The sequence below is a fragment of the Entelurus aequoreus genome, linkage group LG05 (genome assembly GCF_033978785.1).
Source record: "Entelurus aequoreus isolate RoL-2023_Sb linkage group LG05, RoL_Eaeq_v1.1, whole genome shotgun sequence".
Lineage (NCBI taxonomy): Eukaryota > Metazoa > Chordata > Actinopteri > Syngnathiformes > Syngnathidae > Entelurus > Entelurus aequoreus.
Window position 1 is genome coordinate 40,014,750 of NC_084735.1, and position 19,493 is coordinate 40,034,242.

At 39.4% G+C, this 19,493-nt stretch overlaps 1 protein-coding gene across 2 annotated transcripts in view; it reads right to left on the reverse strand.

Moving 5' to 3' along the window:
- pcdh1a (protocadherin 1a) overlaps positions 1 to 19,493 on the reverse strand; it is a 308,027-nt gene that overhangs the window by 261,482 nt on the left and 27,052 nt on the right. For both annotated transcript variants that reach the window (XM_062048094.1, XM_062048096.1), the window contains exons 2-3: positions 12,841 to 13,655; positions 10,515 to 12,698 (exon numbers count right to left, since the gene is read on the reverse strand). In XM_062048094.1, the coding sequence (XP_061904078.1) occupies positions 10,515 to 12,698; positions 12,841 to 13,635 (2,979 nt within the window). In that variant the 5' untranslated portion in view covers positions 13,636 to 13,655. The remainder of the gene's footprint in view (positions 1 to 10,514; positions 12,699 to 12,840; positions 13,656 to 19,493) is intronic.

The window sequence follows — 19,493 nt, forward strand, 5'->3', positions numbered from 1 at the left end:
TGTCACAACCTCTAAAGTTACGATACTCCCGTACACTAAAGTAATGTCCGATCATTACCTTATAAAATTCGAAGTTCTGACTCATTGTCAACAAACTAATAATAATAATAATAACTACTATAGCAGCCGCAACATTAATGCTGCCACAACGACGACTCTTACTGACCTACTGCCTTCGGTAATGGCACCATTCCCAAATTATGTGGGCTCTATTGATAACCTCACTAACAACTTTAACGACGCCCTGCGCGACACCATTGATAGTGTAGCACCGCTAAAGCTAAAAAGGGCCCCTAAAAGGCGTACCCCATGGTTTACAGAAGAAACTAAAGCCCAGAAATTATCATGTAGAAAGCTGGAACGCAAATGGCGTGCGACTAAACTTGAGGTTTTCCATCAAGCATGGAGTGATAGTTTAATAACTTATAAACGCATGCTTACCTCAGCTAAAGCTAAATATTACTCAAATCTCATCCACCTCAACAAAAATGATCCTACATTTTTGTTTAGTACAGTAGCATCGCTAACCCAACAAGGGACTCCTCCCAGTAGCTCCACCCACTCAGCAGATGACTTTATGAATTTCTTTAATAAGAAAATTGAAGTCATTAGAAAAGAGATTAAAGACAATGCATCTCAGCTACAACTGGGTTCTATTAACACAGATACGACTGTATATACGACGGACACTGCCCTCCAAAATAGTTTCTCTCTCTTTGATGAAATAACATTGGAGGAATTGTTAAAATGTGTAAATGGGACAAAACAAACAACATGCTTACTTGACCCAATTCCTGGGAAACTTATCAAGGAGCTTTTTGTATTATTATGTCCATCAGTGTTAAATATTATAAACTTATCACTTTCCTCTGGCACTGATCCCCTAGCATTCAAAAAAGCGGTTATTCATCCTCTATTCAAAAGACCTAATCTCGATCCTGACCTCATGGTAAACTACCGGCCGGTGTCCCACCTTCCGTTTATCTCGAAAATCTTCGAAAAAATTGTCGCACAGCAGCTAAATGAACACTTAGATTCTAACAATCTCTGTGAACCTTTTCAATCCGGTTTCAGGGCAAATCACTCTACGGAGACAGCCCTCGCAAAAATGACTAATGATCTATTGCTAACGATGGATTCTGATGCGTCATCTATGTTGCTGCTTTTTGATCTTAGCGCCGCTTTCGATACTGTTGATCATAATATTTTATTAGAGCGTATCAAAACGCGTATTGGGATGTCAGACTTAGCCTTGTCTTGGTTTAACTCTTATCTTACTGACAGGATGCAGTGTGTCTCCCATAACAATGTGACCTCAGACTATGTTAAGGTAACGTGCGGAGTTCCCCAGGGTTCGGTTCTTGGCCCTGCACTCTTTAGTATTTACATGCTGCCGCTAGGTGACATCATACGCAAATACGGTGTTAGCTTTCACTGTTATGCTGATGACACTCAACTCTACATGCCCCTAAAGCTGACCAACACGCCGGATTGTAGTCAGCTGGAGGCGTGTCTTAATGAAATTAAACAATGGATGTCCGCTAACTTTTTGCAACTCAACGCTAAGAAAACGGAAATGCTGATTATCGGTCCTGCTCAACACCGACATCTATTTAATAATACCACCTTAACATTTGACAACCAAACAATTAAACAAGGCGACTCGGTAAATAATCTGGGTATTATCTTCGACCCAACTCTCTCGTTTGAGTCACACATTAAGAGTGTTACTAAAACGGCCTTTCTTTCATCTCCGTAATATCGCTAAAATCCGTTCCATTTTGTCCACAAGCGATGCTGAGATCATTATCCATGCGTTCGTTACATCTCGTCTCGATTACTGTAACGTTTTATTTTCGGGTCTCCCTATGTCTAGCATTAAAAGATTACAGATGGTACAAAATGCGGCTGCTAAACTTTTGACAAAAACAAGAAAGTGTGATCATATTACGCCTATAGTGGCTCACTTGCACTGGCTTCCCTTGCACCTAAGATGCGACTTTAAGGTTTTACTACTTACGTATAAAATACTACACGGTCAAGCTCCTGCCTATCTTGCCGATTGTATTGTACCATATGTCCCGGCAAGAAATCTGCGTTCAAAGAACTCCGGCTTATTAGTGATTCCCAGAGCCCAAAAAAAGTCTGCGGGCTATAGAGCGTTTTCTATTCGGGCTCAAATACTATGGAATGCCCTCCCGGTAAAAGTTAGAGATGCTACCTCAGTAGAAGCATTTAAGTCTCATCTTAAAACTAATTTGTATACTCTAGCCTTTAAATAGACTCCCTTTTTAGACCAGTTGATCTGCCGTTTCTTTTCTTTTCTTTTGTACTCTGCTCCCAACCCGGGGTGGACCGCTAGCCTGTCCATCGGATGGGGACATCTCTACGCTGCTGACCCGTCTCCGCTCGGGATGGTTCCTGCTGGCCCCACTATGGACTGGACTTTCGCTGATGTGTTGGACTTTCACAATATTATGTCAGACCCACTCGACATCCATTGCTTTCGGTCTCCCCTAGAGGGAGGGGGGGTTACCCACACATGCGGTCCTCTCCAAGGTTTCTCATAGTCATTCACAATGACGTCCCACTGGGGTGAGTTTTCCTTGCCCGTATGTGGGCTCTGTACCGAGGATGTCGTTGTGGCTTGCACAGCCCTTTGAGACACTTGTGATTTAGGGCTATATAAATAAACATTGATTGATTGATTGATTGATTTATGTTTCAACACATTTACCCCCGCACATAAAGAGCATTAGTGATATGACTAATGAGAAATGAGAGAGATCATCACCAGACTTCAACATGACTAAATGAAATGTATATTTAATTTACATTGGGTAACCCATACATTCAAGTTTGGTGGTGATAAGCAACATTTATACCAGTGTCGGTGGAACTGGTACCGAGGTAGGTGAAATTTACTGTCCAAGGACACAACGGCAGCGTGAGAATGGCGGATGCTGGTATCGAACCAGTAACCCTCAAGTTTCTGGATTGTCGCTCTATCCACTGAGTAAATGATGCCTCTATGCTAGGTCAGCATTGCAAAAGAAAAAATATTCTCTTATACGTACATCTAGACTAGGAAGTGAGGATGCTGGTGCGTTGCTGTATGTTTATCTATTATATTACCCTGTAGACGTAAAATGGGAGTGGGTATGAGCTATGTGGGAGGGTGGTAATTGTGTCATCTGAGAAATTAAGCGTTGCTATGTTGTTACATGTTGATGTTCCTGCTTTGTTTACAGAAGAAAAATAAGTTTTGATTCAACAGTTGATATTTACCCTTGCCCACCAAGGAATTGCTAACGCCCGTTTATTGTACAGTATGTCTAAGATAATCTTATGGTCGGAAGTTTGTTAAGAATTAATTTGTCCAGACAATTGACAGGTCGGTCAGGGGTCGATCATTTTTAAAATATTAAATTTGTGTATTTAGGACTACAATTCTGTGTGTATCCTGCTTACGTGGAGAAAGATAATGTTACATTTCTAGAATAGTACAAGCATTTTATTTTGCTGCTACTTCTACTTTCCTGGAATCGTTTGTTTCCCAATTGACCTGCTTGCATCCTGTCAACCTGCGGCTGCCTTCATTTGAATCAACCTCTTTGTTGTAGACTTTTAGGTTGGAGAAGTCATTTACCCAGAACATGGCTCATCAGCTGCTCTGTCAGTATTGATGTCTGCATTGTTGATGTCTCATCTTGCCAATCTACTTTGCCATGATTTACTTACTTTACAGACCATGAAATATGTGAAAGAAGCCCATAATTGTTTCTTGTTTAACAGACAATGCACAATTTCAATGATTTAAAACTTTGAAAGCTGCCTTTTCAGAGTCTGCTCATGTTTTCTCCATGACCTTGCCGCCAAAATTCACCCAGTACAAATAACGCCCAATAGATCTTCCATGTTGAAGTTGAAATGAAAAATAAAGTTACTTAGTATTAACTCATGGTCCTTTTCTTTGCTAAGCTGCAACTAGAGAAGTGATGTCCTTGGTCACTATTGCCATTTATGTGCTTTTACTACAAATAGAATAATGTCAAACAGAAGAAGAGGATAATAGTGCAGTTTAGTTTTTGATTTGAACACAAACCAGTAGTACTATTCAACTTTTCCACAATTTGGAAGACTTAAATACATACTTATTTTGAGGTTATTATCTGTAAGCCATAATCATCAACATGATCAAAAATACAAGAATACATGCTTGAAATAATTCACTATGGGTAGTGACGACCAATTTGGGTTGCTGCTTGTCGGTAAAGGGCCCCTTTAATGCTGACAACAATGGCACTTATTTAAAAGTTCTGGATCTAGAAATTATGTATACAGGTAAAATCTGCCCCAAAATAGACACCATAGTGATCTTAGATTTGATATCTAATAAGTTATAGCACATTTTAAGAATGCCCACTTTTAGTTCCAAAATGTTGGCAGTCCTGCATCAGCCTGCTGAAGCCACCTACAGATGACGGGGGGCAATTTCATATTGCCTAGAATGTCTTTTGGTAGAATCCTCATCCCAAATATCGATATTTTCACAATAGAATTTTAAGGAATTATTAAATCTGTCTGCCAGTTGTTTTGTCGCAGGTTGTGTCAATAAATTAAAGAAGGTTTCAGCCAGCATACAATTCCAAATAATGGGAAATTATAGACCTCACCAATAAAACTAACTTGCGCAAAATGGAACGGACCAAGCAAGAGGACTGTAATTTTCTTTTCGTCTGAGTTTAGATCGAAAAAATGTAAAGCATCAAACCAAATATGATCCCAAAAATCAGAAGCACCCTCGACTGTGGAAAGACTGAGTCAGAACCTGTGGAAAAAAAGAGAAAAAACAGCAAACCTGGTGTTCAAAAACAAGAGAAAAAAAATAGTAATTTGTGTCCTCTTCTACTGTTTTTCTCAAGGTGATTGAGGAACTGCTGGAAGAGCATGAGGAAAACCAGGCTATAGTGTCTATGGAAGAAGAGCTGGAAGAGAATGGAAGTCTGGAAATGGTGATTCTTTTATATTTATTTTTACTTTTAATGTTAAACATGTCAGTTTGAAGTAATGGGTGAATGTAATGTATAATGTAAAGCGCTTTGGGTATCATTCTAACTATAGTAAAGCGCTGTATGAATACAGACCATTTCCCATTTACCAATCATGGACTAGAGCGACAAAAATACAATTAAGTAATCAAAATAATATTTTACACGCCTTTATCCACACTGTCTAAGCGGGCAAATGGGCTGTAGTTCTGTAGCTGTCACAACAAGAGGGGGCAGCATATTCAGTCTGGCGATGGACAGGGGGCGTTCCAAGTACAGTTAGTTATTCAAAAGCTGATTGATTTCAAGGGAAATGACTGATTCATTTACAGAAGCAAAAAAAACACATCATGAGAACTTGTTAGTGAAATGTTGGTCATGTTGACGCTATGGGTTCTTTAAGGGGTGATGGTGAGTCCTGCAGCAAAACCAGTTGAGAACTACTGGTTTAGAAAAACTAGTCCTCAGATAAGCATTTAATATGTGCACTGTTCTAGTAATCAAGTTCATGGAAATGTGACACACACAAAGAGCTGTGTGGGCATTTTTGTATGTGTCTCGCCTGTCTGAACAATGCTGAAAGGCAGATTGAATGGGAATACAATAAAATAATTGCTAAAGTTTTGCCTCATTTGTTGCATTGACAGACATGCCGAGAACATACTGTATTCCTAAGGTTGTCTGGGTTGCAATAGTGGAACCGGAAAAACATGTATCAGTCTTATAGAACAAGAGGTTTTTTTCTTGTAAAATACAAAGCACAGGTCCAAATGGGGCTAATCCCAGCTCAAATAAATGCCTAAAGTTCCCAAAGTATGGACCTTGTTAATAATGGACCAGATTAATTAAGACTCACTGACTCACTCTTTACACTTTCAGGCTCCATGAATCCCCTGAATTTGTTTTAGGAACAGCAGGGAGGAACATAGATGAACACCCAGAGTGGAACACCAAACATCCCCTTGTGATGAAGGCACCATACTGAAAATGTTGTGTTTTGCCCATATGTAAGACTCTCATTAGCGGGGTGTAAAAAAAAAAAGGTGTTACCTCTTAGACCCACCAGGGCTAATTATGAGCTTCTAATGGCTGATATGAGTCACTGGTTCCTGCAGCAACCACCATACAATATCACACATTCAAATGTGATAAGAGAAAAAAATGAAAACTGCAAAGACAGAGGTTATCAGGCATCACCTTCATTATTAAATAAGTGGTTCTGGATATGACATGAGCAGCAACGTTGCGATAACATTGAGTGATCGGGAAAGTTAATGCAGTGCAATTAAAACACATGCCACATAAGATTAATCAATTACTTTTTTTAAGCTAATGCCCACATTTTTTCATAGCCTGACATCTGATTGATTCTAATACAGATACGGGTTCCAGGTTTGATAGGCACTGTCAGATACTAAATAATACAATTTAACATGATTGTTATTGTTTTTAGCTGAATGATATGACCATTGAGGTTATATACATGTGTAAATGAATGCATACATGCTGTATGTTGACAGTAAACATCTACTGTATATGTGAATTTACACGTCAGAGAATACAGATGATCATTTATCTGTTGCATTATTTGTAAAGGCATACACTTGTGCAACGACATTTTGATCTACAACTGGAAGTTACTTATTTGGCCAAGACCTGAGGAAAATCCTCATTCTCCTCTCTTTAGTTACAATATTACCCTATTACTTAGATGCAAGCGATATAAAAGCAAATGTTTTGATATTTTTCCAACAATCAGTATTCTGCATTTTAAGGTCATTCAATGGTAGTTACACTTTCACAAGTTGTCAATCTGGGCATATACAATATATGGAATTTCCTTATCTTTCAATGTAAATCTGTTTAGCACTTTTTACAGTTTACAGCATGTAGTAACATATCTGTACATCTGCTTATGTATATTTCGTACATGAGTATGATTAAGTTTAACTGTGGTTATTTTATTTATTTTTTCTGGCTGTAAAATGATTGATTTGTAATGGACAAGCATTTTTCAGATGGATCTATTATCAGTTTGTTGAAAGACCAAAGGTATATATTTTTTCTACAACTCACATCAACTATGTTTATAGGCATGTCTGTTGCAATTCCCCATATCTGTCATTGGTTAATTTTTTTTACAAAAGTGGGTTAATCCAAAGCAATTAAGAGGGCTGATAAGGTACAAATCTTTGGAGGAGATACAAATGTTCCGATTTCTCGTTCAGCACTTGCTCGAGAAACTAAAATAGATATGAGTATTAATGTAACGTGCACTTTAGCTGGCAAGAGCCTGAGCGAATATTGATTTAATTATTATGTATTTTGGATGCATCCTTAAGTAAACAATAGTTAAATATTCAACATAGGATAGCCTTGGACAGTTCAAGGGGAGTATATGTATGGCCATTGTTTTTTCCCCCTTCTATTTATATGGTAACCTTGTGAAAGATAAGCCACTTTATATACAGTATGCCAAAGTTCATTAAGTGTAGCAAACAACTACTGACTGCAAAGAAGGATTATTACATATTTTTTAAAGACTTCAAGCGGTACAAAAATGGATGGCTGGATGATTGCATATTATTCTTTGTGGTGTGTGTTGTTTTGTTAGGGACTTTGTTGTTCAGTTATGAACTTTTTCAAAACTTCCTTTACAGCACACGACCCTCATTTACCGTAATTTCCAGACTATATGCCGCTATGTTTACAATAAATACATTATTAATAAAGTTCTCATGAATAAATAATTGTTTATAGGTTGTGATTCACTTAATGAGATGAATTAGATGATCTCATTTTTCTATAAGGTTCAATCAATCAATCAATCAAAGGTTATTTATATAGCTCTTAATCAAAAGGGCCTTGTAAGGCTGCACACACCACAATGACATAACTGGTCTGAACACACATCCTGATGTTTATCAGGATTGTTCTTCCTTGTACCTTATAAACACTGAGTTTAAGCAGTTTCCTAAACTGGATGATGTAAGTACATTGTTTGACATCTTTGCTTAATCCATTCCAGAATTTATTCCACATACTGATATACTTAAGGTCTTAAGTAGTGTTTGTGCATACACATCTTTTAAGTTACATTTTTCTCTACTCAAAAAACGGGTTTGAATGCAGATAGTTTTGTAATTTCCCCATATTTCTACACACTAACTCCAACATGGTAACACTAGCAAGCAGTAGAGAATATGTAGTGATTTTTGGTGAAAAATAAACAGTTGTTTGTAATTTTGAAGATGTTGTTTATAAAGAAATGTAATAATTTTGGTGCCAGTATTGATCCCTGGGGTACGCCCCAAGATTGTACCTTATGCCTTGTTACAGACACTGTCTTTCGTTAAATTTGCCAATAATCACAAGCATCTGTGTAAATGTTTCATGATACAATACGTACACATGTGGCTAATAAGTGTGTGGTCAGTATATGTACAAATTAAAATTTGTCAAAAATTAAGTGGGTGTGGCTTCTAATCAGGTATGTTTTTTTAAGTCCGAAAATTACTGTACACAGCACACCCACTTGCAGAATCTGTTACTCCAGTTGAGTGACTGACATTACTGATCTAAAGAAGTAAGTGAGTCCTGTTGCCTAATGTAGTTGTATAAAGATTAACATTCAACACAAAAAATTGGACAACATGCAAGCACAATAGCACATTCCCTTAAGATAAGCCATTGTCAAGAGCAAAATTGTTAATTAAGGTAAAGGGCACCAGGCTACATCTGTCACATCCCTTAGCAGCTACTTTAATTATATATTTCGGTCAATCTGTTCTTCCTGGTGTGAGATAGGATGCTGTACATGAAACAACATCTGCAGAGTTATGTCAAAGAGATTCAACATCTGTTGACGTTTTACAGCCTGTCAATCAGGCTACGGTCTTTCTCGTATGCCTTTATGTGATGTTGAGAAAGCAATGTCAAGTGCTGAGAGCGTACATCTGCGTCACAGTTTCAGCTTACACTTTTATAGTAAGAGACACATACTACGCACAAAGACACACCCTGTGGCTTTTGTTCCCTAATGTTGTCATTCAAGGTGACAGTGGTGATTGAACTGACACCACCCACAAAAGCTTGTGATCGTCGAATATGTCAGGTAGCATCTGCTGGAAGTACCAACTGATCCAATAGTGAGACTGGCTCTGATGACGTCTCCATAAAAAAATGTCATTTATCATAGCAGCATATTGTCAATATCAGGAGTATGCAAACCACGGCTCTGGAGCCACATGTGGCTCTTCTGCCTCCTTGTTGTGGCCCCCTCAGATTGTCTAACCCCACAGTGAGAAAAGGGACAAGCGGTAGAAAATGATGGATGGATAATTACAAATTATACAAGAGGTTTTTATAACTGGTTGGTGGTTGTCTAATTTAAAATATTGGTGCAGATTCGGACAAAGGTTTCAATCATATAATTTTTGATATAAAGTTTTTTTGTCACGTGCATCAAAAGGAGCATCAAAACGGCACTGCCTTCCATTTGTGATTCATCTTCAATTTATCAGGACAATATAACACCGAAGTTCAAACAAACATCAATTTGGCACCCATTTTTGTTTTATCCACTTCAGCCAAGGTAGAGGTGGGTTCTACTCCATTCAGTGTTAATTGGTACTTGTTTACTTCATACAACATTTAGTGGTAGTGACAAAATTATTTTTCAATTTACTTTCAAAAGAAAAATACCTCTCTTTTGTTTTGTTTTGTTGATCTTTATGTCCATTTCTAAAGTCCACACTAAATGATTTGATGATACAATGACTACACTGAATCATTTGAACATTATATGCTAATGCTCTATGTGTATACAGTACCCATCCAGGTGAAGACATATTTAGCACTGTTGTACACGTTTGTACATGGCACAGAGACCTAAAGACACACAAGCTTTAAAGCTCAAGATCCTACTACTTTTCCTTTTGTAATCCCCTCTGAGTCTATTAATATGTCAGTTTCCATGGTAATTTGCTTCTTGCCAAATACTGAACTGATAAGTGGTGATAAGTGCATAAAAAGAAGGGGGATAAGAGGTAGGGACCTCCATAGACCTGAACACTAGGGGTCATGCAGGAGTGTCAAAGCAAGTTACTGACAAATGGACTTCCCTACTCTAACATATCAATGTCAATAGAAAAAAAAATTATGAAACATGTCTCATTTTTCTACCTCTATTTATTCTACCCTGCAGTGAATCTGGGAACTCTCCTGAAGGAATCAATAAAGTACTATCTATCTATCTATCTAAACCCAGGAACATTTTGTAAATGCAATAAACATGACAAATGTCCACAGAGCAAATGAATATAGTGTAGATGTTGCAAATATCACAAATATTAATTGATCAGATTATATTTCAAGGTATTCCATGATCAGCTTTTCAAAACTCCTACTTCTGTCACTGGGTATCAATAATATAAAACGTGTTTTAATTTCCAATGACCTTACCTGTTTGTTGTACTTCGGTTGACTGTTCTTGTAGCTGTAATCAGAGTACTGGTCTGAACCAGTGGAGTTGTCGTCTCCCCCTGTTCCTACAAAGGTGTTGGTAGCCGGAAGGTCCTGGACTGCCTGATGCTTCTGAGAGCCTGATGGAGACTGGGCCTGCAGCTGAATGGAGGGCAAGGGGGAGTTGGAGCGGTAGTGCCGGCCTATATCAGGGCTTTCTGGTGAGTAAGTTAAGGGTAGATGTATCCTCGGGCTATCATTGACTGCATCGAGGTTGAACTTGAGACTTTTTTGGAGGCTGACCTCCTCATCTTCCCCAAGTGGTTTTGGAGATTTCTGAGGTTTTCCTTTTCTACCTCGTTTACCTTTGGCATTTTTTGGTGCCTGTTTGGGTGCATATAAGTCCTTTGTTTCCTTTTTGCCCGCTTGATATCCACTCTTTGTTTCTCTTTGGATGCGGTGTCGAATAAAAACCACCACCAAGATGAGCATAACAACACCTGCTACACCAGCCAGGCTTCCAAACAAGATATTGCTGCGTTGTGCAGCATAACCACTGTCCGGATCACCAGCTATATCCCTGTCAAGTGGAGTGTAAAGACTGTGTCCAACGAGTGCCTCCACTAAGCTGACATTTGAAATGGTTTCATTGACATAGATATGGACCAAAGCAGTGGCATGACGTGCAGGCTTCCCCCTGTCACTCACTTTTACCACCAGGCGATGTAGTCCACCATATTTTGGAGCCATCTCCTTTGCTAGTGTAATTTCTCCACTGGATGGGGAGATGCGAAATAACTGGTAAGGGTTTCCACCTGCAATGCTGAATACCAGATCTGCATTGGGCCCACTGTCCAGATCTTCAGCTTCTACTATCTCCACATGGCTATCTGGGGATGCTAGTGGTGACAAACGCGTGAAGGAGGAATTGGAGGGCTTTGTGATCACAGGGTCATTGTCATTTTCATCCAGCACATTGATGGTAACGCCCACATAAGAGGACCGAGGTGGCTGCCCTCCATCCACTGCTTTTAGACGGAAAGTATAGCTGCTTTCTTTTTCTCTGTCAAATGAAATGCTTGATAAGATAGTGCCAGTTCCATTTTGGACAACAAATTTCCCTCCATCAGGCTCCACAGAGAGCTGAACAAGAGCATTCTCACCCTTATCTACATCCATGACAGTTACCATGCCAACTGGGCTGAGGGGAGGCATGTTTTCTAAAACTGAGAAGCTATAGCCGCTAAGCATGAATTTTGGGTCGTTGTCATTGCGGTCAAGGACCCTTATTATAACACTTGCTGTTCCTTTATGCACAGGCGACCCTTTATCAGTTGCAGCGACCCGGAACTCATAGTGTTCTTTGTGTTCACGATCAAGTGGGTTCCGAGCTTTGACTGTACCTGTATTTGGATCAATCTCAAACAGACCCTTGATTGATGTGTCTGCCACAATGGTATAGAGGAGTTCGGCATTTGTGCCGCTGTCTGCATCTGAGGCAATGACATCCAAAACTTTTTCTCCAGGTTGGTTTTCTTCGGCAAACTGTACTTCAAACAAGGATGGGGAGAATACTGGAGAGTTATCATTCACATCAGTCACCTGCACCTTCAATGAGTTAGTACTAGAGAGTGCAGGATTTCCAGAATCAACAGCCACAATCTCCACTCGATAATCCTTCACCCTTTCATAATCGAGAGGAGTGGTGGTTTGTAGAAAATACTTTCTCTTGTTGTCACTGGATGAGTCACTGATAGAGCGGAGCTGGAAGGGCACATCCCCCGCAACCACACATGTGACCACAGCATTCTCTCCCTCATCCTTGTCGGACACTTGCACCAAAGCAACTGCTGTTCCCACTGGCATGTCTTCTGAAATGTTAGCCACCCCTTCACTGTGAGTCACAAGTCCAATTCCACGTATCTCCACAGCTGGAGCATTGTCGTTTTGGTCAATCACCTCGATGGTCACAAAGGTTTTTGAACTCTTAGGTTGCGGACCCTTATCCCTTGCCACCACATAGAAGGAAAAGCTGTCAATTTCCTCTCGATCCAGTGACCCTTTGACATAGATGACACCTGATGACCGATCGATTCGTAAGAGTTTTGGCACAGGGTCTCCTGCTTGATGAAGTGTGTATTCAATTTCTCCATTGGGGCCCATGTCTGAGTCATTTGCTTTAACCTATAATAAAAGAAATGTAGCAGTTAAAAGTGTGAATGAGATGAAACAATTGAATAGGGCACAATATTTGAGCTATTTCATTTTTATTTGATCAAAAATGGGATCAAATGTTTTGAGTAAATAGCAGAACATGTAGGCTCACCTGCAGCACAGAGTGGCCCACCGGACTATTCTCCAACACTTCTGCTTCATAGGTAGATTTTTCAAACTTCGGTCCATTGTCATTTGCATCAGTGACGACAACTCTCAGCAAAGCACTGCTGTAGCGTTGTGGGTTGCCTCCATCTACTGCTTTGATGGTGAGGTCGTAGGAATCCTTTAACTCACGATCTAAGTTGCCCAAAACAATAAGCTGTGGGAGCTTGCCACCCCTGTCATCAGCCACTTGTAAACCAAATAACGTTGCCGCATCTGGTCCCGCAGTAAGGGCATAATCGCTGACCCCATTCCTGTCTGAGTCCCTGTCAGTAGCTAGAGGTATGGAGAACAGGGCCCCCATGATCGTGTTCTCAGGTACAGAGATGGTGAGCACAGAAGACGGGAACTGGGGGGTGTTGTCATTGATGTCCTGTACTTCGATACGTCCTTCAATGAGTCTCGGGGTCTGATTCTGTATCAGATCTGTCACTGATACTTCAAATTCCAGGTAGCAGGGTTTACCCTTAACAAGCAACCGGCAGTCTCTTAATGTCTCTCTGTCGATAGGAATCTCAGTGGTGAAAATATCTCCAGTCTTTCCGTCAACACGTAGATAAGGGGCACCCACCTCCAGCTTGTACAGATGACCTGAGTCTGGCAGCCCCTGGTCTGCTGCCAGACTTCCAATAAGAGTGTTAGGGGGCTGCTCTTCCTGAACTCTGTACAGGATGCTGCCCACAGCAGAGCCAGAGAGCAGAACCAGGAGCCAAAACAGCATCATGAGTAAATTTTGTTCCATGGGGTCATTAGAAGATCTACCTGTAAAATGACAAAGTGAATTTGTATAAGAGTTAATTTTCCTTTCAAAAGGCTTATTCATATTGCCTTTCAACACAGTGATATTATACAGTAATACAAATAGGATTGTTTTCAGTTAAAAGATATAATTCTATTCCTGCTGTTTTTCCACAGAGCTTTATACACATCTCAGGGGCCAGTGTGGATTATTCTAGTTACATAATCAAATGAAAACTCAGGTAATGGATTTAAAACAGGATAATGTATACTGTTTAATATTTCTACACTGCACTATGACTATAGCGCAAAACCGTCAGTCCCAAAATATGTTCTTAAAATGTAAAAAGTGACCCGGATAACAAAGCTGCAAAGTGTGACATAGTATGTGCACAACTTTCACTGAGTGTTACCCATGACTATATTAGCTTGCAGGAGGATAATAGAATATGTGAGAGCTTCGCCTCGCATATGGATTATGCACCTTCTTATTACTGTTGAGTTCCACGAGCACCATTGTACAATTCAAATATGTCTTTCCACGGTTCATTGTTACTCATAAACTCAAACACTGCTATCATTATGTTTGAATTTCAAACGTTCAACAACTGTAATTACAGCACGTTATCTGAATGTCTTTTTTGATCCATGTTCCCTCCAGCATTTTTTTCACACCACAATGATTTCACAGTAAAATTATTTTCTGTGCGTGGAGCTCATTGTATAATTGAAATACAAGAAGATATTGGGGTTAAGTATCAAGGTCCAGTGCTTTGGAAGACTTAGTAGTGGACAGTTTCACCATATTTGCCTGTGTAGTGCATCGGTGCGTCACTAATCCTTTACAGTTTATTTCGAACAGTTTAAGGCATTTGAGCTAAGCACTGTTTCAGTTATGCATGATGCATCAATCATTTAAATGACTGCATGGAAAAACAAACAATCAACCATTTCAAAATAACCACAGCTTTGTTGTCAATGTTTTTCCATTGCTGTAACTGCATTTCCCCCGTTTTCTATTATCAACCACATAATAACATTAATTATGAATCAGGTAATGAATAAATAAAACCGTTGCATTTTGTCCTTGACAGTAATAAGGACTTCAGACATGTTTTGTTCATGTTCCAGAGTAGAGCAAAACAAATATTTGGTATGCTAAAAAGCAAAACACAAACATTCAGAATCCAATAGAAAATCAAATTCCTTTGGAATACATTAAAATTGCAAGTACATGTTATCGATGTGCTAATTGCTCGGTTATCGATGTGTCCTTTCCTGGTTTTTGGAGGACCAGCTTTAGTCGATATACTGTAGCTTTAACGGGTTGTATGCTTTTAACAGTCACTTGCCCGCTGGAAAAGGGAATGAGTGGAGGGTAAGACTATAATCCGAGGATCTAGTCAGAGAGAAATGTTTAGTTTTTTCATCTCTGTCGACATTGGTTAAGAATCAGCTCATTTGAATAGAAACATTTAATGGTGAATAACTGATTAAGACAGTTTGGCAGTCCTTTTTTTCTCTACTGCACACATGTTAAAACAGAAATTGGTGTGAATTTATTGGAAATAAAAAAAGAAGCCTTTGGCAAGCAGAATAATTATTTTTTTAAACTATTTTCACTAAAATATGCATTGAACCAAAAAGGTGTGTTTTATCAGTTTACTTGATTCATTCAAACTATTCCATAGATTACTTGAATGCTAAAACATTTGATAGCTGACGTCCTTGACAAATTATGTACAGATATTTTTTCTTTCAATTAAACCCTATTTAGCCCTTTTTTCAAAGGCATTTTTATCTGGTGGTTTTTTTACATAGTATAATATGATTGTCCGAGTTTTAATTCCGTCTATTTGTAGGACTAATAGGCGTGCTTTGATTGTGACATTGTTATGGTTGATCAGTCATGACTTAATATCTTCCAGTTGGCTTCTTGCCTGTCTTCCAGATGGCACCATGCCTGGCAGCTACAGCAAAAATATATATTATTTTTAAAATTCAAATGAAAATCTGTGTTAGCTAAAAACACTCTAAAGTATGTTTAGCCTTTAGACTCCTTGTTAAAATCCATATGACACAATGGTGTTGGGATTTATTAAATAAATATTTCTCAACCACCCCACATTGACAATATGTTGTGTTTTCCAGGCCTACGTGCAGGGAGGGAGGACCTTTATGGCTCATTAAAATGCTGAAGAGACTTAATGGAAAAATAGTCGAAACAACTGCAAAGACTGCCATTTATTGTAACTCAGCACTTTTTTCATCCATAAAAATGTGATGATCATCTGCCGACCCAGATGGTGTGGTCAACCCGGGCGGCTACAAGCTGATTCAGGCACCTAACGCCACACAACTAAGCATAAAATATGACTGGGGAACAGGGTGTTCATTGTACGTTTGTATATGATACTTGCTGTATGATTAGACTGTACTGAATTCATCACCAATTCCATCCATCCATTTTCTACCGCTTATCCCTTTCGGGGTCGCGGGGGGTGCTGGAGCCCATTGGCGTTGTTAGGCCTATCTTAGGGGGGCTCTAGCCCTTAATAATTCTTACACACGTCACATATTGTCACGACATACGTCACATACGTATACGCCCTCTCCCAGCAGAGAGGTAGCAGCATGGCTAACGTTAGCTGTGATGTTAGCGCAGCCGTGCGAGTGGTAATACGAATGAAGGAAGAATTAATTAATTCCCCCAAAAAACAGCAGGGGGTCCATCGTCTGGCGGTGGTTTGGCTTCAAGTGGGAATATGAAGAACAGACAACCGTAATTTGTCAAGTGTGGAGCAAAAGCGTTGCTATAAAAAGTAGCATTACTGCTAATATGTAGCATCATTTGAAAAGTCCCCTGCTAGAGAATGAAGAGTGTTTGAAACTCCGCACGTCAACATCTCCATTCGGTGCCACACTCCCACACCATCAAAATGCCGAGGCAAACATTTCCAGATCAACACCATATGGAAAAAAATTGTGATTTTTTTAGTTGTGATTTCCTTCTCTGCATGAAAGTTTAAAAGTAGCATATATTAATGCAGTATGAACAAGAATGTTTTAATGTAGACACATAGAATCATCATACTGCTGTGATTATATGCATCAAGTGTTAATTCAAGGCTAAGGCAAAATATCCACATATATATCGTGTATCGCGATATGGCCTTAAAATATCGCGATATTAAAAAAAGGCCATATCGCCCAGCCCTAGTTCAATGATGCCATTTATGTTTGTCATGTATAATTTTGTCTATTTTGTGTTTATCCTTGAATAAACAGGTCAGTTTCTTGTTACCAGCCATTGTGTATTATTCAAACTCACCTAATTCAGCTGGCTAGTTGTTATCAAGAGTACTAAAACCCTTTTCAACATGAATCTGACAACTAAGTAGGCTAAATAACTTTAAACTTTAATACATGCTCGGATAGGCCAGTATCGGCCAGTATCGGTATCGGATCGGAAGTGCAAAAACAACATCGGTATCGGATCGGAAGTGCAAAAACCTGGATAGGGACATCCCTAGTATCAACGTGTCAGATTTTCTCATTACATGATGCCTTTATCTCTATTTTTACATTTAGATAGAGAGAGGTATTTTTTTTAAAGTTGTGTACATTTATATGTACATGTACATGCTGTATCGGGGAAGTTTGAGCAGAAATATGTTGTATAGGAATTAACTATACACCATAAAACATTAACAAAATGCTATGTCACATTGTTTTTTTAAGTAATAACTTTGTAAAATTAAAAAAAAACCACATGTCAAAAATACGGTGTTTACAATATAAAACACAAAGCAGTTTAGCTAATGAATATCAAGTCAAATAAACAAGCTTTGTTCTTCTCCAACAACGCCATGTGGTTCAGTGCAACAATTTGGCCAACACAAATAAACAGGAGTTACACCTACATCTAATACACAATCTTTGTGCCTCACTGACAACTCAGTGGGTTGATATTTCACAGCCTGCATTCAATTTGATGAGATGACAAAACATTGTAGCTATAATTCACGTTATTGAAACACTGACAAAAATAGCAGTTAAATAAAGAATGAGTGACCATCCCAGTAAACAAACGGCAAGACTAAACAAGTCGTGGCAACGTGCCTGCTGCATGGTAACTTTCAGTCACAGCAGCTTATGTTGAGAAAATGAAAGCAACATCAAATATTTTTTTCCTCCATGGTATACATTTTGTGCGGGACAGATGTGTCTGTCTCCAACATTGCTCACACCTGTCGCCATCAAATAACAGAAGTGTGCTCTTAAACGCACGTCGAAACTCCACGGTAGGAAAGCGAGTGAAATGAAATAAAACTAAGAGGTCGCCTCCTTTTACTGGAAGGGAAAATCCCCTGAGCAAGGTCTGTGTAGTTGCCGCCATGTTTTTGAAAGCCAAACGGCACTAGTGCGGATTTGGTGCAATTTAGGAATATCTAAATGCCGTCAGCAGTCAGCATTAAACCAAGGCTGAGGCTAATTGGCTGTTCTGTTCGTCAACAAGTCTCCAATATAATGTTTGCACAATTTGTTTGACACAATGACTTTCTACTAGGGATGTCCGATAACATCGGCCTGCCGATATTATCGGCTGATAAATGCTTTAAAATGTAATATCGGAAATTATCAGTATCGGTTTCAAAATGATCAGTATCGGTTTCAAAGAGTAAAATGTATGACTTTTAAAAACGCCGCTGTGTACACGGACGTAGGGAGAAGTACAGAGCGCCAATAATCCTTAAAGGCGCTGCATTTGCGTGCCGGCCCAGTCACATAATATAAAAGGCTTTTGACACACACAAGTGAATGCAAGCACTCTTGATCAACAGCCATACATGTCACACTGAGGGTGACCGTATAAACAACTTTAACACTGTTACAAATATGCGCCACGCTGTGAACCCACACCAAACAAGAATGACAAACACATTTTGGGAGAACATCTGCACCGTAACACAACAGAACAAATACCCAGAACCCCTTGCAGTACTAACTCCTCCGGGGCGCTACATTATAGGCTTCTGACAGCAGGTACACCGCGAGAGTCTGTTGAAATAAAAAGTGTTTCTCGCCTTCCTGACGGTCTTTTTTTTTCTTAATACTGAGCTCACAGCAGCCAGCGTCATCTCACAAGATCCACGGGTGCCACGAATGTCAATCAAGGGACGAAAGTGACGTCATAGTGAAGACTAGTGATCGCTAATTTTTAGGTCTGTTTTAGTAATGCCTGGCTGGCGATCAACTGACACACCTTCCGCAATCAACCGGTAGCTCGTGATCAACCGAATGGGCACCCCTGCACTAGACTAACATGGTTGTTTTTCGTGGTTCTAGTCAGGACTCGAGCTGCAGCATTCTGGATGTACTGCAGCTGCTTTGCAGCTTGTTTAGTGAGCCCAGTGAGAAGGCCATTACAGTACTCTAACATGGGTTAGTTTTTCTAAGTCTGATTTAAACAATAGTCCTCTGATTTTTGGCACTGTTTTTCAGGTGGTAAAAAGCTGTTGATGGTATTGACTTAATGTGGCTGTTAAAGTTTAAGTCTGAGTCCATTATTACCCCAAGATTTCTAACCTGATTATTAGGTTTCAGAGAGAGGGTCTCAAGGTGACTAATAATAGATTATCTTTGCTTCTGTGGGCCAAAGACAATGATTACAGTTTTGTCTGAGTTTAGCTGAAGAAAACTGTTTGCATTGACTCACTGATCTGTTTGATGCAGCTACAAAGTGAAATAACATGCTGACGCTCACCTGCCGTCAGTGACACGTAGATCTGAGTGTCATCTGCATAGCTCTGGTAGTACACATTGAAGCTGTGCATGATAATACATTTTGTTTGACGATAT